Source organism: Aplysia californica, unplaced genomic scaffold, assembly GCF_000002075.1.
Source record: "Aplysia californica isolate F4 #8 unplaced genomic scaffold, AplCal3.0 scaffold00082, whole genome shotgun sequence".
Lineage (NCBI taxonomy): Eukaryota > Metazoa > Mollusca > Gastropoda > Aplysiida > Aplysiidae > Aplysia > Aplysia californica.
Window position 1 is genome coordinate 473,207 of NW_004797352.1, and position 26,371 is coordinate 499,577.

Here is a 26,371-nt window from a genome sequence, read left to right on the forward strand (position 1 = left end):
TTTGAAGTCACTACTATACAACACGGGAATAATATTTCTACAACTGAATTTGACAAGCGGTTATTCCAGATTGCATAGTCTGTCCAGTACAGTAAGGTAGTGCACGCAGCAGTCGATCAAGTATGTAATACTCGGTCCAGTACAATAAGTTAGTGCACGCAGCAGTCGATCAAGTATGTAATACAAGAGTAAAGCTTACGGGAGGGAAAGGGAAGGATAGGTAGGGAGTGAGGTGTGTAGGGGGTTGAACTGGGTCAGGAATATAAAAACGAGACGCAGCAGATGTGGGAATTTTTTCTTTTATTTATACTCTAAGTCAGAGACAAATTACTTGTAGTGATGAAAGAAATTCACAGCAACAAAGAGATTATCTTGTATGTATATAAATTAAAACACTGAAGGGTCACTTTACTAGTAACAACATAAAAAAAGCCATTAGCTGACATGATGTAATCCAAAACAACAAGTTACCTTGGATAATGTCAAACAGTAAAACTATCCTTGAAAAAAAAAAAAGCACAAAAAACGCGACACTTACAGACATCAAACAAGTGCAGAACAAATTCTCCAAAATGTGCTCAAAAAGGTCAGCCCAGGGTAAATTGGAAAAACTAAACCAGTAGAGTTGCCTTGTCTGCCACTAACATCACCGTATAATTTGATTTTTTTTAATACACTAATTGGAGTTGTTCACCCAACAGCAGATAATCAGTGAACTTGGGCATTTTTGTGGTAATTCATACTTGAATGCGATTTAAAGCAGTGGTTTGCAAGAAAGATAATCATTTTCAAAGGTTAAAAGATAGTTGTCTTCCATTTTATTCGAAAGACATTTTGAGAAATCTAAGCCATGTCATTTCTTTGGGCTCGTTAGAAGTATGAGTAGTTGAACAGCACTTTAGCATCAACAGAATGAAAAACCAGTGTGCACCCGTAAAATGTTACAAGACAATCTAAAAAGCACTACTTTCACAAAGGAAAACCATTAAAGAATAATGGGACAATCAATTTCAAAGAATAAGTCTCCTTAGAGATGAAGGCACCCTTGACAACTGTCATTATTGTGGCTGCATGCATTGAAATGCTCTGCTGCTACGACAAAACAAACAGAATGGATGAAAGGTGATCTCGTATTAGACAGACACACAGAAACCAGCAACACGAAGTCTGTTTTGCAAATTAATGACTAGGGTCTTTCACAGTGCCATTTTCTTGGCATTTTGAGCGCTTATTTCATGTCCCTTTATCTAACCCCACATTTTTTTTAAAAAGAGGAGATTCTCTTGAAAGTAACAGATCCAATCTCTACTTTCATATCTTCTAAACAAAGTTTGCAGTTTTACTATTATACCTCTGTATTGAAGCAGACTCTTTTGTATTAAGTATTTAAAAGTATAGGGTGATACTGACATCAGCACAACACAACACAGACATATAATGACCAAAGTATACAATCCCCTATCCCACACACAATGAAACTGAAAAATTCCACCCCAATGCTCCCCAGTCAACACAACATACGCATTTGATAAAGTCTTGAAAGCAAAAAACACCAACGCCATCATAAAAAAAAGGAAACAAAACCAAGAAGATATATTGCGGGACTACCACTTGCAAACCAAACAAGGAATGTTCATTTATTCATGCATACATCAGCACATTCATCAAGTACACACAGACAGACACACACACACACACACACATCACACAAACTCGAAATAAGCTCACTACAATACAACCACTCCACAAACACTGTTCAACTAAACCAACAAAAAATTGGAAAGAAGATCTTTACTTCATTGGGCTCATTTTTTCTTAACTGAATCACTGGCAATTTTAAATAAATCTTTCACACTGCAGCAGTCTTCACAAAGTCTGAACACCAGTCAAATTAAAATGTTATACCCATGGAACCTAAAATGATGGCTTTGAACAGTTCTCGAATTTGAACCTCCCCCCCAAAAAAAACTAACAGAAAAAATAAAAAGGACACTACTATGTGTCCCTCATACAAGTTTCTTGGCTTCAAAGAAACTCTTTAAGTGCTGCATCTGCCAAAATCCTGTGACAAGGAGTATTAGTGTCTGGATAATGGACCACCACAGAACACGCTGGTTTGTGCTTTCACTTGTCTGTCGGAATCGCTCCTCCCGATACTGAAAACAACAAAGGTAACAAAGCAAAGATGCTGAGAATCATTCAAAGCGGAAAAAGAATCCGTAAATTTAGTTGAAGTGGGAAAATGGGAACAAAGTGTGCTATAAAGGAAGGAGTAGGCAGGATCAATCGACATACATAAAAAAAGCTTCTATACTGTTACTATACATACCATCAACGTGCAACATCAGTTAGACTTAGGTCAAAATCAAACCCACCTACCATCCCATCCCTTGCACAATGGCTAAAATCAACACTGTAGAATGGTGTGCAGGTACTAATAATAAACTTTGAAGTTATAAAAAACAATTACTTAGAGGCTTAAGTCAAGAAAAAACAATACATTTTTTTTTTCAGATACGCAAGACTATGATAGAAGCCCTATGTCAATACTGCAGCATAATAATGATAAACATATACACTTAGGCTGTATCAGATTAAGTACAAATTCCAAACTAAACATGCTACTTATAGTCTAAAACTTTGGGGCGAAAAGGTTAATTGATCAGAACTGCTCATTTTTCCATTTACAAAGAACAACTTTACTAAAAATAGACAAAAGATGAGACAAAACATCAAGATCTACAGATGATCTGAAAATACCTTTGGCATACTGATGACCTAAAGCCCCCTTCCCCCCATTCCACCCGCCGCCAAATTAAAAAAAAAATTTTAAATAAGGAACTCAATGCAAATTGACATGCTTTATAAAAATTAAGAAGTGTGTGATTACTAAATCTTTTGAATGGATCAACTTCTCCTCCAACCCAGTGTGCGACAGCAAAATTTATCACTAAAACCAAAATGCTAAAACAATCAAACTTGTTTTTCGGTACAATTCACCCTGCTTTCCAGCTTTCCTTAGATTCCTATTCTGAAGTGCATAATATAGACAGGTTCCTCAATAAAAAAAACGTGCTGAAACGACAAACGAGACTTGGAAGGCAAATATCCTGTGCTTCAATAAAGAGGTGTACCTCTTAGTGAAAGAGCAAGTAATAACAATAAATAATAATAATAATAATAATAATGAAAATAGACTGCATTGTATGATTATATAAAGTGCTCTATCCCATACGAGTACAAGCTCTGAGCATTATGAATGAGTACCAAGAAACCAACCACAGCTGCAAAGAATTCAACACTTTCTATTTTTTCCGAAGAGAAAACTTGAATATGATAATATGAGAAACAAATAATACTGACACAGCAAGAGATTTTGTAATAGGTGGAGTAGACCATGCCTCTGGGCTTGCTCACAAATGGGGTTTCATTCCTACAACCTTGCTGTGTGATATGTAGACAGAACCATGATTTGCATTTTCAGAAAGGGCTTCACTGGCCAAGAAATACAGTCAAACCTCGTTATAAATATTGCTAACATTTGGATGAACATGAAGTTGGCGGGAAGCGGGACTGGCAGTATATGGGGGGGGCAGTGAAACAAGCTTTTACAAGGTACATTTGACATTCAAAACCATCATTACAACTTGTGTTGTTCATAACATCACATCCCATGCTGTCTGTTCTGTCTCTTAGGTATTTTCTGTCTGCTCTGTCCCTTAGGTATCTTTACAACTGACTGGACAAACGATGTGCAAGAAATGATACACAGACACAACTACACTTGTCATTGACCCAGTACAATGGTAGGGGTTTTAGTTTTGGTAAGAGTTTTATGGCACTAGTGGCACAAATAATTCACACAAGTGCAGAAGATTAGTGAAACTACAAGAGATTATCATACAAAGAAAAGGAAGAGAGATTAAGGATGATAGATATTTGGTAGAAAAGAAAGAGCAAACCACACAAGAGCGCCCGTCAACCACCCACCAGGGTGCCACAGAGCTATCGACAAGAACAGAAGGAATAAGGAACAGTCAACACTCTATTCAGACTTCTAAAATTTGTCCTAGGAATAAAGTTCGCCCATTTTGCCATGTGAACATCTGTCCAGATTTGTTTGAGTAAAGGGGTGCACATCAACGCAATAACTAATTTTGTGCAGGAAAAAGCAAGACAAACAGAACAACAAAGGGAAAGAAAAGACGCAGCCTGCCAGTGACATCCTCGAAAAAACCTACCCTAACCAGGGGATGCCATAGCCCATAGCACTTCTGTCGGTGCACAGAATACTATAAATTTGTCAACTGCAGGCCTATTTTCAACCCAAGGCCGGAGCACAAACTCAACACACTCAGGAGATACACTCAGGTGAGGTAAAAGGATGAAAGGGGGAAATCAAGAACACACAAAAGAGCATGGATACAGGATGTCTCAAAATTTACACGAAAAGAATTTGGCTGACGAGTTTTAACATTGCTGGCCCAAAGAAGGAGGCTCGGACTCAATAAACCTGTCCATTTTTTTCCTGTTATTTCTTAAAAGCAAGAAAATGGTATCTGGGTTTCTTTTAATGGAAATATGAAGTCATTTCTGTGGTCCCATGCATAAATATGACAACCTACACTTTGAAAACACAGACACTTCCTTGAAACTGAGAGAAGCATTATCAATATTCTTACTTGATATCATAAAAAAACCAATATATGTATTTCTGACTGAATATTAAGCATTTACCAAAACAACTGAAGCTCAACTATGCACTGATTTCTTCAAACTTTTTATACAGCACAGTTGATCAGATTCACACATGGGCCCACAGGACTTAAAAGTTGAGGCTCTGAGATACCCACCCTCTGGTAGTTCTGCTCTTTGGTGACCTGCTCCACCTGGTCCAACAGTTGCCTCACGCGCAGCTGAAGCTCTGTCAGCTTGTCCTTGGCCTGTACCTGCTGGTAGTCCACGGCATGCTCACCTACGCTGATGTCTAGATGCACGCGCTGAGGACAGAGGGAGCATTGGCTAGTTTTGTTGGAGAAGCATATGGGCTATGATGAGAATGAATCTCCAGAAGGAAACATGATTATTAGAGATTGAAGGTTTTAAAAAATAGTCCCAATCAAATCCAGCAAATATGAGAGAACGGCTACAACACAATATCTCACCATGTCTAGTTATTGCCAGAATCCAAGAGGGATACGAGAATGACAATTTAAGGAAATAACGAAGTACTGGCCCCTAAGTAGAAATCAGCACATATTGGAGCGTTTGTCATATTGTTTTGGCGCATGGGCTCAATCATGTCTACTCATCTCACATGAAATGCACTTCTTTTGATGTAGTAAAAATATAGGAAAGATGCTGGTAGAAGCACTTCAGAACAATATATTGATAATGATTGGCAAAAATGAGTCAACTCTGAAATTTTCTAAAATCTGATGTTTGACTTTGTTATAAAGCAGAATCGAATAACAGCATCTCAATATATAGCTGCCAATCAGTATGTATTTTCTATTTATTTTTGTGACTGTTGAGTTGAATAGTCTGTGATAGTTAAACCCAACAGTTATTAGCCTCCCCTGTACAATAAGCATATCGGCAGATGGCTTATTAGTGCTAGACAACATTGACGAGGGTCTTGTTCTATTTGCACAACTTTTTCGCAGACCTGACATCAAGTCAGACTCCACAAATCACTTTTTTAAATATAAAAACAATAAAAAGTTAGCATTTATAACCACAAAAGCATGGTTACAACAGTATTACTTACCAACTGTCCAGCGTTGAACCAGGCCGAAGAGTTTGAATTGAGACAGATTACATGCTCCCCAGCTGTGTGAGATGTAAATGTGAATCGGCCCTCAGCTGCATATGTCTGAAATTAAGCATACATCTGATAAGAGACAGTTCTTTTTTTTTCAGTCAAATAAATAATAATAATAACAACAATAATATGAACTACTAACCCTGCAAAATTTAGCTGTAGATGATGCTATTTCCAAAAAAGTAAGGTCACAGTGAATGAACATTTTTGAGAGAAAGATACTTGTATTTTGTTTAACGCAAGGTAACCCCCCCCCCCCCCCCAACCCCTATCAGTTCATACAATCTTTTCAAACCTCAAGAAAATAGAAAATATTACTTACCTACTATACAACAGTATTAATCATAAGAACACTTGGAAGAGTAATATCTGAAGTACAAGAGTTACTAAAACAGAGACAAAGGGAGAAAACAGGGAGAAAGAATGGAGACAATTCTTTTTTATTAAAGACAAGAGAAGACCCATTTGAGTACTACATGAAAAGTATAATTATAGCATAAAACTATGAAACTGACTTAAGTGAACCAGCAATTGAACATCTGTCAAGCATGCAAGGCAACAGGTTGAAAAGTGATAGACAGCCCGGCTGTTAAAGTAGTATACACATGTGCATGCACTCTCAAAAGCATTATGTTACATGAACTTAACTCACAAACATAACTGTACATTTTTGTACACAGGAGAAATTACTATGTTAATCGCAGTAACAGAAAGACTGATTCCGCATATGAAGCCATTCTGGTCTTGTTCATTCCAAAGTTTGCTCATTAACACAATTGAATTTAAAGTTAAAGAATATTCATTGGAGTGCTTATTCTGAGCATTAAAACAAACAAAGAAAAAAACCCTCAACAGAATGGGCACCAATTATGGCAAGTCACTCAAAACCACCACTATTCCTTAAATTTTACAAAAACTGAAACCAAAATTAGAGGAACCTAACATAATATGATCACAATCAAAACTGCATCACTATGTGATAAACAGACATCAGACATGGCAGGAGGAAAAAAATTATAATCAAAGGATGACAGAAACTGGATTGAAAATAGGCTACAGGTTTCACACCCCCATAGATACAACTTTGATAATTTAGGCCGTGGGCTGCTCAACTCTCACTCTGCTTGTCACAGCCAACCAGTGCCAAGTACGATACACTGAATCTGAGTAAGAACATAAAAATATTCCTCACAACTTCATCATGTGGGAATAAATCTAATGTCTTCTGTGTGCAACTGAAAAGAGTTCTATCACACTATTAGACCACAGATGCTAGTTAGAAGAAAGAATAGCGAAACCACATCAAATCAAGCAATCTACACATGCGCATGCCATGAACAAAATCTAATCTAAAAAATCCCCCCCAAGTAATTTATGTTCATGCAAAGTCAAACATTTAAATACATGATTGCTTTTAATGAACACTTGTATATATTAATAATTTGTCCAAAGACTGTGTAAAACTGACCATCAATATTATTTTCTAATGCTTACATTGTTCATTTTTACATACAATCAAAATATCTTTTTTCCTTGAAAAAAGTAGAAGCACACTGACACAATGACCAGTGAGCGGGAAAAGCAAGACAAACAGGAACACTAGAGGTAGGAAACAGAAGTAGGACCTATCAATGACGCCATACCACCACCTATACAATTAAAATATTTTTCTAAAAGATTTTAGACTTAAATATTACTCATACATATTATGCCTCATCTGTGGCAGCACAAAGACAGGAGCTCGACCTTATAAAAAAAACCTGTCTGAACTGACAGAAAAGAGGTAGATTCCTTTTAAATAGAACAGACATTAAAATGATAAAAATGACAATTATTCTCAATTTTTGTGGCAGCAGTGACAAACGCACAAGTAAAGTGAAGAAATCAGAAGTTGGTGGGTCTTAGAAACTGGCAAAGGAAACTGAAGGAAAAGACTGAAGATGAGGAGTATGATGCTGAAACATCAAGGAGAGCACTGCTTCATCCTGCTACTCTCCTTGTGCATACAGACTTAGCTCTAATACATGGTGCGTCAAACCAAAGAGATAAAGAGGGACTGAGGAAGGGGGGGAAATATCAGATCAAACTGACAAAAAAGCAGCTTTGTAACAAGGATGAAAATTTTATAGTAGCATTTTTCTGCCAGTCCCCATGCTGCTAACTTGACAATGTACTCAAGGGTGAATTCACAACTGCAACTGAAATTCAGTACACTGTGAAAGCAAACTCAAACTAATTAACTTAACTCACCCTGGACAGAACAGTTTTTTGATCTGGGTCAGTAACATCAACATGCATTCCTATCCCAGGAGACACCGGTAAGTAGTCTTTTACATTAGCATCAAACGCCTGGACCTTATAGTTACCTGAAAGAAGCAAAGAAAATTTGAACTATCAATTTTCTTTGTTTCATTTCTTCAGCATTTGAAATTTTTTATTGTTCACATTTTTAAAATAGCACCTGAGTGGAGGGAGGTCTCAAAATGTTAACAAAAATATCATAATAAAAACAAATTTTAAAAATCCCACTGAAGTAAAGAAAAAGTATAGGACGCAGATTATGTATAAGACCATACACAGTGGAGTCCACTGAAATTGAAATCTGAGACACAGCTGAATTTTCTTCAGTTTTAGCTGTTTTTAATCTTTAGAAAGACTGCTCAAATAGCAAAGAAAAAAATTGGGGATTCCTTTTTTTTTTTGGTGTACCAACATTTTCAGATTAACCCTGTTTGGCTTACGTGGACTCCACTGTAATTTTAAGAGTTTCATTCTGTGGAAAAGGACTATGTTGTCTTGGTCAAAATCAAAGGCTGCAGTATAATTTATCAATTCCCAAGTCAAAACATGTGTAACTGGCAAGTCCCAGTCAAGGTTGTAGACATACTGTTGCTGCAGGAAAGATGCTCAGCTCCCATTTGACCACCAAAAAAAACAAACAGGGTGAGCACAAAAACTTGAAAGGCCTTCATTTTTTTGTTTTTGTGGGACAGCAATGGTATTACTATTATAAGATGATGAAAATTTTCAGCATTGATTAACTTCAAAGGTGAAAGGATGAATAGTCAGCTAACCCATGACCATGCACAGATCCAATTAGACTAAGAAGCAGAGCTCCCCTGAGAATTCCACTAGATGCAGAGCAGTCGTTCTCATTCATTATATAAGCAGCATACTTCACAACTAAGAAATGCATCTTGATAGATATCTTGGCTTCCAGGCTTCCTTTATTGTTTACATCCTTCTCAGCCTGCCACATTGATGAAGCTGAAGAACAAGCTCTTCTCACATTCAAAGAAGCTTCCCTTTCAAATTTACAGATCAAGAACTATTTTAAAATACAAGGTCAATTTTACGTTTTACGAAATGTACACCTCCATTTCATACAGAAATGTTCATGCTGTTATCAATACCAAACACCACCTGGTTAATAGAAAAAAAGAAAAGAGAAATCAAAGCTATAGGGGCAGGTTATTCAGGGGTGCTGCTCAGGCTCAAGCTAGCATCGGAGCATCGTCAAGCCTGGAATACATATTAGTGTTTAACTGAGTAAATACAATGACTTGTTAACTTTCTAGGGATAGAATAAGTAACATGATGCATGAAAGCACTTTGTTGTCCACAGGCGGCATGGGCAGAGGTGCTCACTCTTACCCTCGACAGGATAATGCGGTCATCTGGATCCCTACATTCCACATGCATGCCTAGCCCATAAACAGTTGGGACAAATGCATTTATCTTTGAATCAAACACTTCCACTCTGTAATTTCCTGGGGAATGAGGGATTGAGATAACAGTATCAACAGACACGATTTTGGTCAGACAGTACTTTCAAATATTCTTTTGCTCAGAGCAAAGTACTATATGCTAAATTATGCATTCATCAAAGTATTCACATACAGACTTCCAACAAACTGAAAGCTGAAAAGTGGCAATTACCAGCTTTAGGATTCAAAAAAAAAATTATGTGAGTGTGTGAGTGTGTGTGTGTGTATGTGCGTGTGCGCGCATGAACTAAAGTTGACCTTCTCAACGGACTGTCTCTGACACATGAGGAACTCACCACAGCGAAGTCATGTCACATGATGCAAACGTGCGGTTGAAATTGTTTTACTGATGGGTCTTGATGACTGGACTGACTACGCCTTATCAGAACTCGGAAGAAGCTTGTTTTGATAGTAGCAGAACTACGAAAAATCGTTTTTATGTCACAACCAAAACAGTTATCAGGCCATCATCGGAGAATTCTGAGTGGAAACAAAAACTAGAGTAGATCTTGAGAATGTCCCAAATCGGAAGGCCAACCCAATTACTTCCATTATAGTCAAAATAACACATGTGGGCAAAGTTCCTACCACAGAATTCTATAGATAGTAGTGTAGAATTCTGTGGTTCCAACACAACTTAAGGAGAGTCAACTACAAAATCCGGGACAGGATTTAGGAAAATAGTGCTCCGAGTCCCTGCTGACAAAAAGTTTAACGGGAGCTTCCTGTGATAGAAGAAGGTAGAGCAAGTTTTTAGAAAAATCCGGCGCAACAGACAGAATATCAAAGAAGGGGATATGCATGGTCGAAAAGGGGAAAATCAGGATGCTTGAGGTCTGGAGCAAAAAATTGGGATTTTGATCCCGATTAGCAGGTCTACCTAATTATTTTGTTTTGAAATGCGCAGTGGCTACGTTCACGGCGCCCTGAATGTGGTTTGCAATTAAGAATGATCTTACTCACTTCACCACCTAGCCTTTTCCTTTTTTTTTCACCCCCTCCCACCCCTCTTCCATTCTCCCGTGTTTTTTGGAACGACTTTTACTTTCACTGTCGAGCGTTGCCGGGTCTGCACACGAGAAGAGAGGATTGGAATTGTGTTCCGTGCACTGAGCGAGCCAAGCCTTGTCGACCGCAGACGTTTTTTCTGTGCCCGCCTTCGCCCTCCATAAACTCCGTTGCATTCGGACCACCACTGCATTATTTTTCACGAGTAGATTCCTGTGCAGTTTCCTCATTCACTTTAAACTTTGAGCTACCGTAGCATGAGTCGTGCCTTTCTGCTTATGCCAATGGTTCAGGGCGCCGTGAACGTAGTCACTGCATTTGAGATATTGGAAGGACTTCCGTAACGAGCGACCACCCCAACGAACACAATAAAGAAGAGACCTAACCCTAAACCACCTCAAGTAAGCCCTCTATTCAGTGCTTTTTCAGTAGTTCCCATCCCCCTTATTTGAGCCTAGATCTAGATCTATATGTTTGATGTGCGGTGAGCGAGAGATATCAATGATCAAACCTAATAACTGCAAAACATCAAATTATGGTAAAATCCTATTTTTATAACGTCAGGGGGGCAAGCCCACCTGAAACCCCCTTACTCTTGAGGCCAAAACCGTCGAATAGTCATTGGGGGGTGGGAACTACCGAAAATTGAAAAAGTGCCCTCTATTCTACTACTACTGTCTCATAGTACTCATAGTGGTCGCTCGTTACGAAAGTCCTCCCGAAATATTTGATCTAATTAGGTTTAAAATTTTCTGGAAATAACCGATTTATGCAGTCGTTTGGTTGGGGGGGGGGGGGTACAAATCATTGTGATCTGCAGCTAAAAATAGGCCTAGAGATCTAGATTCTACACAAGCGGATAGCTAGAGAACGACAGGTAAACGCCATTGGCCGATAACAGCCACAGTGCTTGAATTAGATGTTCACGGGGGCATGCAAAAAGCCATGCGTACATATATCATAAATTCACAAATATCTCTTGCAGGCATTCTTCCATCCCTCTATCCTCCCCAAAACACACACACACACACACACATAAAACAACACACATATTTAGCAATGCCCACCGAGCGCGTTTTGTTCTGCCGATTTTTGGCCCCCGCAGCGGGTGTGTTTCACGGGACGCACTAACGCAAAGGTTGTTGTCTTCAACTCGCTCTCACGCCGCTTCTCGTGAATGGATATGAATGAAACTTGGCAGCCAATCAGAAAAGAGGTCAATCTAGTAGTATGCAGTTTGACAACATTGTACCCATCCTAGAAGCAGTCGAAAACGTTTGCGAAAGTGGTTGATGTGGTGCGCTTTGAAGATTTTTCGGAGCTGTGATTTGTCAAACTGACTGATACGTTGTACACCATTTTTCTTTATTCCCTTAAAATTTCAAGCTTCTGTGTTTAGCGGTTTTTGCGTAATCTTTAAAAATGTGGGAGTAACTAAGGGAAAAAGCGGCATTGCCATTTGCGAACGACCTGCGGCTGGGAAATTTCCACTGAGTGACGTCATCAGCCATCGGTCGCCTCGGGCGCTACAAACGAGGCCCCGCTTATGTGAACCGGAAAGGGGGGGAAGGATACTTGAAAACTAAACGGGGGCCCTGACAACTTGCGTTTGTGTTGCATTTTAGTCACAATACAATAGATGTAGTCATTTTTATTTGCTTGATTGCATGACAGAAGAATAGAAATAGAAAAGCAAACATCTTGAGAACTGGTATGGCATTGTGTTTGCGTTATGAAAGCCTATTCCCCCCTCTTGGGAAACCACACACTTGGACTCGTCCTGTTCGCTCTGTTTGGAAAAGTGAGGCATTAAGATTGTTATTAAAGAGTATGGTACTTATTTAGTCAAGTCTGGGAAGATAGTCCCGTTTATACATTTTTATCGTTCACGCGCGCGTGCGTGAGTGCGCGCGCGTGCATGCGTGTGTGTGTTTGTGCGCGCGCGTGAGAGAGAGAGAGAGAGAGAGAGAGAGAGAGAGAGAGAGAGAGAGAGAGAGAGAGAAGGGGGGGGGGGTGTAAATATGTTACATTTATTGTATGAGTTGTAGCCTACACATGCGAAATATTCCCATGACTTGTAAACTATATTATCTGAACGCAACTTAATCTACCACACAATAGGACACTGTCCAACAATATACACAGAGACGATCTTATTTTCTAACAAAGTATGCATGCTTTTACTAGTAGAGAACTGGATTTATTAGACTAATAAATCCAGCTCTCTATTTACATTTTTGTGACAAATTGATCCAGAGCATTGCTTGGCAAGGAGGAACCTTTTATGCTGCCAAGTTTCATTCAAATATCATGACTTTGGGAGAACATATGACTGATAATCTTTGTAAATCTGTAAAGAACGCCACTTTTTTACCTGTTAATGTCTTTACAACTCAAAAAGTATGACAGATATTAAAAATCTGACTGCATGACTAGATTCTGCATTAAAAAATGTACTAGACTGCCAAGTTTCATTTACATATTCCAAGAAATAGGCGAGCTATGACAAATATTGTCTCAAAACGCACCGAAAACCGCCACATTTTTACCTATAAACGTCTTCATAACTCAAAAAATAGGATAGCTATGAAGAATCTGAAAGCAGGACTAGATTCTGCACTAGAAAATGTACTGGGTTGCCAAGTTTCTTTTAAATACTCCGAGAAATGAGCGAGTTATGATGAATATTGTCTCAAAACTCACCAAAGAACGTCCCATATTTTGGGGTTTTTTCATTATATAAAAGTGTACCAGAAATTAATTGATTAAAAAATCCGTAACTTTTTTGTTTATTGATGGATTTCAAAAATTCAAAAAGTTCCATGCTTGGTGAAGATAAAGCTACATAATGCACCTATTTGCAAACACTTTCTGGCAAAAAAAGGTTTTTCGTGGTCATTGCTACACATATTAATAAAAATGGGCTACAACCCAAAACTTATATATACTATTTACTATGCATGTAAACCCCCCCCCCTCCCCACACACACACACACACATTTTTAAAATATACATATATATTAGCAAATAAAATAAAGCAGCAGTCATTTTCTGTTTACCTACCGCCAAGATCTCGCTGCTACAATAAGGTTCATCTTCCTTTGACATGGCGTCACTTTTCGCCTGATTTTGTTACCTCTAGTTAGCGTGACTCAGCAGTCCGCCGGAGCTCCCCGGCTCATGGTCACGGGGTTAATGAGCCCCGAAGTGACTTTGCCGGTGTCAGTTAGGAAGTTCACATTTTTGGCTATGTTTAAAACGATATAACTTCTTCCCCATCCCACACAGCAAACCATTACGCAGATGTACTAAAAGCTCAATGTCTTGATATTTATTCTGCGTGAGAATGATTAATATCTGTGACTTAGTTTTTGTTCTAGACAAGTGTTTGTAGAGTACCCAATTTGTCCTATTTTTGTTACAAACTTATGAATAAATGATTGTTAATTTTAAAAAGGCACGACAGATCTCTCCAAAATCTGTATTAAATTGACAATGAATATCATGTCTTTTACCACGAGAAATCTTAAATCTGCTCAAGTAGTAATAGTCAAGTTATAAGAGAAGAAAGATGCATATCTGCATTTTTTAACTAAAGACGACCAGCGTGAGCTCATATTTTATTATTAAGCAAGAGAAAGTTACTCTGTGGTTGTTAATGAATCATGCTGTGTCTGTGGCAGCCTGCATACAACTAAAAAGATATGATATAAGCGATTGAAAAAACCCACAAAACCGTGTAAATACATGGGTAGAGATAACTTCTTGTATGGAATAAAAATAATGCCAGCTAACACATTAATTCTTAGTTTTTGTGTCGGAAATATGCGTGAACACAATTATAGTAAAGAAATCAGTCACTTTGTCATTTATTGCAAATGGTCATAGAAATGAAAAATAAAGCTGGAAAAGTTTGGTGCTGATTCAGTGTCCCTGGAAAGCTAGAAATTATTCTTATAACCCAATTACGAGAAGTCATCGAGGGCTATCATTCAGTCAACTTACAAAACCTAGACTAAGCGTTTTAAGAAAAGTAATTTCTGGAGTGTAACAGATACTGTTCGAGTATTACATTGAAGATGTATTGTGGCACTAAAATCGATTTGTACTTTTCATAGAGAAAGTTCATGGTAACTTTTATAAACTTTCAAGAAAATATGCGAATATTCCCGATTATATTAAAATTAGACATATAAAGTTGTATTTGGAGGAATTACTTTATACCGAATCGAGTGCCCGATGGATAAAGTTGCAAAATTACACCTTTCTATTATAAGCCCAGATACCATCTTTTCTGAGTATCTGCACCAATGCTATGTCGTTCATGTTCCAAAAGTTCGACAGATTTTGTCGAGGCCGTTTTTTTATATTGATTTTTTTTCATTCACGCTAGTCCGAAAAAAAATTACAATATAGCATTGCCGACTTCAGCGCGTCTAACGAAATAACCAGACAAGTTACGTCTGTTCTTTTTTGAGTCTCAAGAGCAGAAATGCGTTCTTTGGGTGCACTAAATGAGAATTACCATAAATGCAAGGATACACCTAAAATTGTACGTTAAAAATTACCAAAAATTAAATCAACCCAAACAGAACGACGACAGGGAGCTGACCTCCATGACCCCGACGTGACAAGGCGCTCGGCGGGGAACCCCCTCAGCAACTAAAATTCCACTGCCGTGATGAATGCAGACCTTAATAATGACTAGATCTCTTGATCTCTAGTGTTGTAAATGAAACTCATTCATACTGTTAGTACCAGTAGCCTCAGTCATTTGAGTTAAAAAAGAAGTAGATTGTACAATGTACAGTACCAAAATCTTACCTTTAAAAGTGAGAATCTAATGCATCTAACTTTTTGCTTTATTTGCTGCTTTCATTCAACTCCTTCAACTTTCGTTCTCTTTTAGCATGGTGTACATCTTAGTCAAATCAATAAAACTACAGTAACTTCATAAACAAAATGCACAAGAAAAACTTTGAGACTCAAAAGTTACTGTTCTTGGCCATTTCCAAGAAATTATCCCTTCATAGGTCATAATATGATTGATCAAAATTTGCATCTCCTCCCATTTGGGCCCTTTAAAGCTCATTTGTTATTTTTAGGCCCCCATAATTATTGTAGAACCATATTATTTTATCAGTTTATGCCTTTTCCTCCCTGGTTCAGCACTATTTTCAACATTATAAGGTGTATTTTTTTCTCTTTAGTTCGGAATCACAAACGTTTTGCAAATTCGTTTTTTTTACATTGATTTTTTATCCACCTCTGCTAGGATCATACATTTGTCCTCAACCACGAAGCCTTTGTACATTTCTTTTGCTCCGCTATGGTTCACTGTCTACTACAACTTCACCTAGACCTAACAGTGCAGAACGTCAGCAAGCTGCTGCATAGTGCGTAATCTCTGTTGACGAGAAAGCGCTGACACACGTGGCGAGAATAGGTCCCCTACCGGCTAAGTGCCTTCACAAGCAGACTCTCCGCTCGCGTCGCATGTCTAACCCAAACCAAACCTGCCACTCTATATCCTAAAAATCAGGATCTCAGGGGAAAAAATCGGGATCAACGACAAATCACCAAGGCCAAGGTGACTAGCCAGCAGAATAAACAATTTTCCAGGGGAGACCATAAATATATTATATCCATGTATAGGCCGTCTGCATTCACGCATGTGCTTTATTATTATTTTTTGAAATTTTGAAGTATTACATCAAGGACTCCTAGTCCAAGTGTCTACTCCCCCCTTCCCACTGAAAGACACTTCAACCAGTGTGCATGAATTTAAGTTGACCCCGTCAACGGACGGCCCCTGACACACGTGGAACTCACACGCCGAAGTCGTGTCACGTGATGCAAACAAAAAATTGTAATTTTCTGTCTAAGATCACAAGTCAATATACTTGATCAACGCGCAGATTTTCCAGCCGCGGCAACAATCCGAAGATAGACGGACTGAGGGAATGATAGAAAGGAGAAAAGTGGCACAAAAAGTTCACCAGATTTTGATCAATCTGCAGATAAAAAATGTACTGCTGACCAACCCCCAATGAATGCATGGGGCATAGCGGAATAATGGCCGATTGCAGGAAATGCGCAATCTGGCAGGTTTCTTCATAAACTATTGCCGAGAGAATTACTGTAAATATCCGTAACTTTTATACAAGACGAGTACGGATCTTCTGCTACGGAATTTCGGTAGTCCAACGCTGTCGCAGATTTTTACGGAGGGAGTTGGAGTTGATAATGATGAAGGAACAAGTACGGAACAAGTAGAAAGTACGAATTTCCGTAAAAATACGGAAGAGTGGAAGCACTGTTCTTCTTGCAGTCTCGAATTAGATCTACTCCATTTGCAGCTCAGAGTCCTATTGAGTCCAATCTCTTGCAAGAGCTTAATAAAATTTCTTGTGCTTACAAAACTTCAAAAGAAACGATCCGGATTGAAACTGTCGATCATTTGCACTGCGTCGTTGAACTTTGAACTTGCTTTCGTAGGTAGGCCTACTCTTTGTCTTAGACTCCAGTCTTTTTCTTCTTCTCAGTTTACATAGTGTACAGCATCAGAATCAATCTGGGCGGAAGAAGGGTGCTGCACAATAATAACTGAACAGTAGTTCTGCAAGTTGCAGAGAAAATAATCCGAGTTGGCACACTGCCGTTGTGTGCGGTCGTGTTGCCACCAACATGCGATTAAACGTAGAAAGACGCAAACCATTTTAAGGTACGGCGCCCATCTTGTTTGACGTCAGACCAGGATACCCCTCCAATCATGTGACTACATCTAAGTATAGCCAACCACATGGCACGGCTGGATGGCACCAAAGATGGAAGGGTACGAAAATTGCCGTAAAGACGCTGGAGGATTGGATCTAGATCTAGATCTACACCCCCCCCCCCCCCCCCCCCCCCCCTCTCCTGCCTTCTTCATCACTAATATTTTTTTTTTTAAAACAACTTTAAAGCAGCTCTACAAATTATAATTTATGGGACTGTTGGTCAGTCGGGAGGAGGAGAAGAGAAAAAAAAATAGTCTTGGACCGGAATCGAACCGCTCCTTAAATCATTGCATGACTTCTAACGCAGACGCGCTGTCTATTCTGTCATCAGAACTTCCGAGAACGAGAGGTAGATTAAGCATTATTATAAGGCCGGCACTATTTCTCCGAACGTTCGGGAAAATAAAGCTGGGCACTATTTCTCCGAACGTTCGGGAAAATAAAGCTGGGCACTATTTCTCCGAACATTCAGAAAAATAAAGCTGGGCACTATTTCTCCGAACACTCTGAAATATCATCCTTTCCCCCAAATTTCGGATATTATATAGATCTATAATTATAGTATGGGCCTACCAAAGATTGTTCGTATACAATATGGTTCAATCGGTCCAAAAAATGTCCGCCGTAAATATTTATATAAAGAAATGCTACAATTCCAAACAGTTTTTCGCTATAGATATGACGTGTTGCCTATGAAAGGTGCTGCTTTTAAACGTAATGTGTTGTGTTCACTCGTGTGCTGTCTAGATCTAGATCTACGGAGGGTTATTGATAACGACACATAGAACTGGCATCTGCGTTTGTCACTGCTGCGACCAATGTACTGACACTGGCAAGCCCCTTAATGTGTGTGATTCCATAATTTACATGTAATATCCTGTACTTTTTTTTAAATTACGCACATTTAGGGTTAAAACTGCCAATCTTCTTCGGACAGGTGGACACACGCCCTTATTTGTTAATGTTTGTTGTTGTTTATGGGCTGTTCTAATTTTGATTTCTTTCTGTTGTGAAACCTTTCTTTTTCACGTTTTTACACTCATCTAAAAATCTCATCTAGACTAGCTGTTGAAAATTGAAATAAATATAGACCCAAAAATTTGCTCCTGTGTGTGTGTGTGTGTGTGTGTGTGTGTGTGTGTGTGTGTGTGTGTGTGTGTGTGTGTATGTATGTGTGAGTGTTTGAGTGTGTCTGTGTGTGGTAGTAAGTGGAGAGTGAGGAGTGTGTGTGTGTGTTTGTTTGTTTTTCTGGCTTTATTTCAGCCTTTATTCAATAACAGTTCAAAGTATACAAAAATAGAAACACAGGATCCATTCACTCCAGAACTCATGAGTCATTCGTCTCTTTCGGTTTCACTCTTTCATTCAATTCCCGTGTTCTCTCCCGCGGCTCATCCCCGTCCGCATGACTTTCATACCCCACCCCATCCCTCCAGGCACACATAAAGAAAATCTCACTTGTTCCCTGCGAACCATGGACAATAATATAGGCAAAACACCGCCTGAGCTGCATTCCTTTTGTTCGTGAGCTGTGGACCAGGCCAGGGGTGGTCAGTGTCGTCGTCTTGTAGTTGCTGTCGCCTGTGGATACACTCGCACATTCTTCCTTTCACCCGCTCTTTCACTCACACTGTCTCTCCATCCACAGTTCAGCTCGTCATACGTTCAAAAGTTGCCCACTAGTTATGTTTAGTTAGTGTGTGTACATGTGCATGATGGTGGTGGGTGTGTGGTGGGTGTTACTGAAGGTTGTCTGTAGGCGGGCTTGCCATGCGGTACGTGTTCCTTCCCAGACCAGAGGCAGAATGAAAGTTGGCGCCGAACTCTCGCAATAAATAGGCAAAAAAATCACGAGACCGGAAGCCGAAAACCATTCGGAGTAATAAAGATCGGCACTATTTCTCCGAACGTTCGGAGAAATAGTCACTTCGTTATTATAATTATATAATAACGAAGTGGCTAGCCAAGTCGCCAGCAGGGCTGAGGGGGTTGCAATTATGCAAATGAGCTCTTGTGCGGATCTCTAGCCCTCCATTGTACTTTGCCGGACCAGGGAGTAGGCCAAGCCAGCAGAGTCGCAGGGAAATAAAAATAGTGGACCACGTGATTAGATTGACCAATTAGCCTCAAGGTGTCAGGGTCATGGGTCAAAGGGCACAGAGGCATGGTCGTGATGACTGAAAAACCCGGAAAGAGACGTCAGTCGATTGTTGGCAGTCGAAGGGTGAGGACGTAGAAAACTGACCAGGAGAGTGAGTAGGGGAGCTCGGAAATGAAGAATAGCGGGCCACTAGGCACCAGGAGGGGCGCCATAGCGAAAGTAGTTCCGACCGGTGGTCCGGTAAAGTACAATCTTACCGGCTATACTTAGATGTAGTCACGTGATCGGAGGGGTAACCTGGTCTGACGCCAAACAAGATGGGCGCCGTACCTAAAATAGATTGCGTCTTTCTATGTTTAATCGCATGTTTGCCACCATGACCATGACTATGACTGACAAAGTGAGAATCCCTCACTTCAAACAAGATAGCTGTTACTTTATAAATATCTGCCAATGGTGTTTAGTTTCGTTGTCGTTCTCAAGAGCTAAGAATCTAGGTTATCCGCTAGATCTAGATTTCTAGTAGATTCTACGTCACACTGTCTACAGTCTGTTGACCCCCAGCAGAGGCAATTTCGCAGTGCATCTGTGACTGTGGGCGAGTGAAAATAAACATTAATCTTGGACCCTAGGCTAGATCTAGTCATCGTTAAGTAGACTCGACTAGATCTACATCTAGATATATAGTTCTTCGGTTGCAACAGCAACTAGATATCTAGATCTAGATCTAGATCAAGCGTTCATAATATCACACTCAACTTATCGGCTTCTGACACTTCTGTGGCAAACTGCTTGATGAGTTTCGACTCCTTTTTGCCGTCCATAACAACCACAAACTTGATAACCAAAATAATAACGCATTGCAAAACAAAAGAATTGGAACACTTACCGACTACCATGGTATCATCTGGAATTTCTTCGATGAAACATTTTCTTTCCGTCTCACCAATGTGAAAGTACAGTGCGTTTGATACTTGCAAAACGCAAGCCACAATCAAAGCAATTCGCATCGCCATGTTGGCACAAGAAGAGGAAATGATATTTTTGACATGCGTAGCAAGAAAAGCCACGTAAAAGGATGTTATCCACCGGCAAAGAGGTGCAAGGGAGATGATGCTAATAATATTATTACTTGAAGCATACTCGGTTCTTCAGTATCCCCCCCTTTGAAATACAGCAGAGACACTAAAATATAATTAAATACTCTCTGAATACAGCCACAGAATTCTACGCTTATACATTCATCTGATACCGCCCGGTTGCTTTTTCAGTTCTTTCTTTAATGTTGTTATGAGGGATTGTAAAGGCATACTTTTTATTAGTGTAGAATTCTGTGAATACAGCCGAAGTCACGTGTATCAAGACAATCGCATAAGTGGGCTAAAATTTGGCCACGAAAAGTGTCATTGGCGGTGAGCTACGACGTGCCGGTAGCCTATATTATTATGGGTATGACGCAAATAAAATTTTATGTGTTAGAAGCTGGAAGTGCAGCTGTGAACACTCCCATAAAAAAATATCTAGCTTCAATTGTTGTGGAAAAATACTATGGTTAAGTTGAGACAAATTGATACAAATTACAATGCAAAGTTTGAGTGACATTAATTCAGACGAACATTTGAGGATACGTTGCGCCACGAATTTTTGACCGCACTAGTCAAAGAAGTTAAGAAACAGTCAATGGATGGATCTCGATCGATCCCACCCCCACCCCCCCCCCCCCCCCCAATGGTCCCCACATGTAGCAAAGAAAATACACAAAAACAGCTTTCTACTACTACTCCTTGGCTCCTCATTACTGCTGTCTTTCTGCCTCACCCCTGGTCTTCTGGTAGGAAAGATCTACACCTAGCCTTCTCGGACAATAAGGGCGAAAAATCTCGGTGGGCCCGTGTGCAAGTTGCGCACGTTAAAGATCCCGTGATGGTCTAAAATCGATAAGAGTAGGCTTCGGCCGCCGCCCGGGGAAAATTTAAAATTTCCTACCAACTGAAGATATTAGGTGTGTCCCGCGCGCTCATATGAATATGACCTTATGCAGTTGCGAGCGCCGTAAAAAACATTTCACAAAAACTAACAAACAAATACTTTTTTGAATAGCTCCACCATTTTTTATTCCAATCTTAATAGAATTTTCATAGAATGAAGAGGAGATGTAATACAAAAAAAATTTTTGTTGAATTTTTTAATATACGGAATAGATTTTGGTTGGTGGTGTCTGGAGTGTGGATTTTCCCGAATTTTTTTCAATCTTGAATGCTGCCTCAGGAAAAAATTCATAAAAATATTCTAATTCGTTTACGAAAAAAACAACAACAGACCGTTTTCTTTTTTAGATCTAATGCTTGTTAACACGCATGCAAAAAAACCCAATAAATTTTCAAGAGCAATAAGTGTTGTATTTATTACGTAAGACATGTAAACAAAACCCAATATGGCGGCCGTATCCATGGAAACAAAACTTTTATCTCAAATTTGATTGCGGATTTTAAGACTCCTTATTACTATGCTTTTATATTATAAATATATATATATATATATATATATATATATATATATATATATATATATATATATATATATATATATGTATATGTATATGTATATGTATATGTATATGTGAACGTTGGTAAAATTTGGTCCAGTAATAAGCGAGGTAGCCCTCAGGTGTAAATCCCCCCCCCCCCCTTAATAAAAAAGACAGAACAGATTGCTCATTTGGACAAACGACTGGTTAAATGAAATTCGTACAGGTCTACATTCATCTGATACCACCCGGTTGCTTTTTCAGTTCTTTCTTTAATGTTGTTCTGAGGGATTGTAAAGGCATACTTTTTAATTAATCACAAAAATTTATGTATTGCAATTTGCATATTAACAAGCTGTTTGGAAAATGACACAAGTTATTCGTACTGGTACATAGTAGGCCTACACTCTGTAACACACACTCTCTCTTAATCGGTTATTCTAGTCTTCGGACTTGCAGTATTTTTTACACCCAAGTCGCCACTTTGACCAATGGATGTAGTTATGCGTAGAAGGTTTTGGCGTCTGATTCGAAAGAAACCAAGTGACCTTGATGCGCGACTTCGCTATCTATTGAAAAATACAAATTAAATGATTGTAAACGTTTAAACATCGTATCAAGTCAGGTTCCTCGAGGGGCAGTTTGTTTATTTTGATAGGCTGATTCAGAAAATGAAGTCACTTTTAAGTTGCGATGACTAAAAAATGTAGCACCCAATGTTTTATCCGCGTGGTGGCAAATTTCAAAAGGATTCTGCGTCCGAACTCGTCTCCACTAAATCTGACCCACATCGCACAAAAATAATGCATCAGGCGCGGTGCTTGATTTCTTGATCTGGTTTCAATTTCAATCCATCGTCCGATTGCTCAATTTTATACAATTTTGTGGTTACATTACACATAATGATTTGTCGTATGAACGGAATATCGTCAAATTTTACAATCGTTACGTAGGCCTATAGATTTCAGCCTCTTTTTTATTCTTTTTTTTTTTTGGGGGGGGGGGGTAATTACAAGGTGAGGACGGACTGAAGGCCAACAATTTTGGTCGCTTTTAAGGACAAGCGGGCCTTCCCAGATTTCGGGGGTTTCCAGAAATCTTGACCTGCACCAAAAGTGGGAATTGCCCTACCTATAGGAGACGTTTAGTTTCATTGGTGTGTATACATGTACTTGTTTGGTTATAAATAAAATTCTTCCTGTATTTTATAGAGACTGAACTACGTGCAAAAACATTTTCTTCGATTTTCTCAAAACAGCATTTTTCGGGATAAGCGACTTATTGTCAGTTCTAACTGATCGTGTATCAACCATCATCTTCACCGCCTTTCTCAACCTGCATCAAGGTATAGACCACGGACAAACACTGTCCACCTTTCCCTATCCTGGATTAGTTCCTTGATGTTATTCCATTCCTACTTTTCTGTACATCAATTTCTGTGACCCTCTCCAGGTTTCACGTGGCCTTCCCCTTGATCATTTACCCTGCGTATCCCAATTCAACATTTTCCTTGTTATGCAACTGCCTGAGAGAATGTCCAATCCTTCCATCGTCACCACCTTCTTCCCACTTCATCTATGACTAGGCTTTGTTTTGTTCTCCTTATAACACTTCCTCCGTGGCCCATCTGATCCTCAGTAACTTTCTCAGAGACTTGTTCAAGAAAACCTGGATCCTTTTTATGCAAGTCTGAGAAGCGTTCCATGTCTCACATCCATACAACATGACTTCGCATTTGAGTTGAAAATCATCAGCTTTGTTCAAAGTGAGATATCCCTGATCCTCCAAATCCTGTTCAAAGATATGAAAGCCGCATGTTTTTCTGATGCGGGACTTTGTTTCAGCACCTGTTCCTCCGTTGTCAATTATACTACCAAAATAGCAGAATGATTAAACGTCTCCTATAGATAGTGCATTTCCTTCTGTTTTGACCGACTCCTTTCAATCTTTAGGAACTGATCGTGTAGAAGGCCTTTTAAAAAGGAATGAAAAGTAGGCCCCGGACTGGACGCTAGATCTGCCAGAGATCTATGTGTGCTCCTTTTAATTTTAACAAAAGTGGCATCTATTTGATGGCGAAGAGTTGTACGGTGCATAGACTATTCTGTAGGCTCTGAAAAGCATGAGTATGTGCTTCATAAATGAAAGTGCATGGATCATCATCATTATTTCCCGTGCATCTCAGATTATGTCTAGTCAACCCTAAGAAGAAGATAAAAGATGAGGAGCAAAAAAAATCACTGGAAAAGAAAGCAACAGCTGATAAAAGCTGATAAAGATAGATCTGAGGAGAAGCTAGATATACACATGTACATGAATATATATATATATATATATATATATATATATATATATATATATATATATATATATATATATATATATATATATATATATATTCATTGGAAAAGAAAGGAGAAGCTCAATAACTGATGTAAGCAGACATAGATAAGGAGAAAAAATAAACCACCAGATTTAAAGTAGCAATAACTGACAAACAGTTAGTGGATACTATAATCTGAATTCCCATTGGTCAATCTTCAGTTATTGTGTATAAACATGATCCCTGTCCATTACAATATTACATGTAGGCCTACCATGCCCCGCTGTAATTGTAACAGGGCGGGGACCACTGTGTTTGGTAAATCCATTATTCACAGCTGTTTAAGCCACCGCTTTAATTACCTTACACTTACAGAGTTAGACCAATAAATAACCAAAATGACAACCGCATAGATGGGTTGACTACACTCATAGCCTTTTCCTTATCTTTCTCTAAAGATTGAAAAACCAATCTTCGTTCTATAGCCTAGGTACAAACTTCTTCAAGTGCCAAATCTGAAACAGAAATCGGCAATCCAGGTTCGCCACTTATTTCTCTGCACGGATGCTCACTTTTTGTCCTCTTTGGGATGGTTCGAAGTTTCAGAATTGGACTCCTTTAATAGAAACTTTTAGTTTTCGTAAGAAGAGTTTTACGGTACTTGCAACACAATAAGGTCATATAAGTGCCGAAGATTAGAGATCTCACAAGAGAGTAACATGCACAAAAAAGAAGGAGGGGAGATAAGGACAACAGATGTTTGATAGGAAAGAAGGGGCAAACCACACCGGAGCAACCGCCAACCTCCCACTACATGTATCTTTAGGCTAAACTTTAGCTTTTGCAATTTTTAGTTTTATTTCAGTACCGTAGTAATTTAGATATCAGATGTAATCAAAACCAAATTGAAATTTTGTTGAAAGGTATATCGCTAGCCGCGTGATTCAACCGCCTAAGTGCCAAGAGACAAATTTTTCAAGAGAAGCGAAAAACGTTTATTTCTTTAGGCTCGTACCCATGAATTTAAAATTCATGTAACTAAATTTATAAAAGAAAAGCTTTCTTAAGATCTTACATAAGTTACTGGACATAGGCAGTTTACACCTTCCAAAATCTGCGTGATTCAACCGCCGAAGTGACAGTATGACAGCATCTTGGCGTTTGAATAACGTTAAGGGGGGGGGGGGGGGCGGGCTACACCCCCAAAGTCAAAATTCGGCTCAAAATCATGGAATTTGAGTAGTAGGCAATTTTAGCTTCCTCAGCCTTTCCTACATCTATTTCATCGCATAAGAACCCCCCAAAACCGTATTTTTTCCCATACCGGGCATGTTTGTGATTGCAATTTCCTCATAAAGTCAGAATTTTATTTCTCTTTGTCAGCCGTTTTCTCAAAATGCGACTTTTCTCTATACTTTTTTGAATAACTCCACCATTTTTCATCCAATCTTCATGAAATTTTCACAGAATGAAGACAACAGGTAATACTAAAAATTTGTCTGTTGAATTTTTGATATATGGAATAGATTTTTGTTGGTGATGTCAGGAGTGTGGATTTTCACGGATTTTTCGAAAACTTGAATGCTACATCAGGAAAAAATTCATTAAAAATGTTCTAATTCGTTTAGGAAAAAAACAACAGACAAATTTTTAGATCTAATGTTTGTAAACACGCATGCAAAAAATCAATCAATTTCCATGAGCGATAAGTGCGGTATTCATTACGTAAGACATGTCAATAAAATCCAATATGGCGGCGTATCCATGGAAACGAATATTTTTTCTCAAATTTGATTGCGGATTTCAAGACTCCTTATGCTTGTTATATGTGTGAAATGTGGTAAATTTCGGTCCAGTAATAAGCGAGATAGCCTCCAGGTGTAGCCCCCCCCTTAATCTACGCCACTTGACGAGCGCCAATGGTCGTCTGGACGTTTGAGTTATCGAGAAAAGCAAATCACAATAGTTTTATTAAGAGCACTTATAAAGTTAAGAGTAATTATTTTAGTTATTTGGTTGGGTCTTCTGACTGTTTTTGGCCT

General features: G+C 38.9%; 1 protein-coding gene across 2 annotated transcripts; it reads right to left on the reverse strand.

Annotated features, from left to right (window-relative positions):
• Positions 1-283: 283 nt before the first annotated feature.
• LOC101847568 (transmembrane emp24 domain-containing protein eca) lies at positions 284-20,565 on the reverse strand. 2 transcript variants are annotated; one of them, XM_005094450.3, is made up of 5 exons: positions 20,369-20,565; positions 9,479-9,594; positions 5,771-5,875; positions 4,854-5,000; positions 284-2,156 (listed from the first exon to the last, which is right to left on the reverse strand). In XM_005094450.3, the coding sequence occupies exons 1-5, from the start codon at positions 20,493-20,495 to the stop codon at positions 2,007-2,009; spliced, it is 645 nt and encodes a 214-aa protein (XP_005094507.1). In that variant the 5' UTR covers positions 20,496-20,565; the 3' UTR covers positions 284-2,006. The 2 variants fall into 2 exon arrangements, with proteins under 2 accessions (XP_005094507.1, XP_005094506.1); XM_005094449.3 differs by lacking the exon at positions 9,479-9,594 and adding an exon at positions 8,075-8,190 and having other exon boundaries at positions 20,369-20,555.
• Between the last annotated feature and the right edge of the window lie 5,806 nt (positions 20,566-26,371).

What these genes read in the sequence shown, in the direction of transcription:
- LOC101847568 (XM_005094450.3), bottom strand. Translation starts at nt 20,495, where the DNA reads ATGGCGATGCGAATTGCTTTGATTGTGGCTTGCGTTTTGCAAGTATCA. An exon ending in AGATGATACCATGGTAGTCG is followed by an intron (nt 9,595 to 20,368) that starts GTAAGTGTTCCA and finishes CTCATTCCCCAG; the next exon opens with GAAATTACAGAGTGGAAGTG. An exon ending in ACCGCATTATCCTGTCGAGG is followed by an intron (nt 5,876 to 9,478) that starts GTAAGAGTGAGC and finishes GCTTAATTTCAG; the next exon opens with ACATATGCAGCTGAGGGCCG.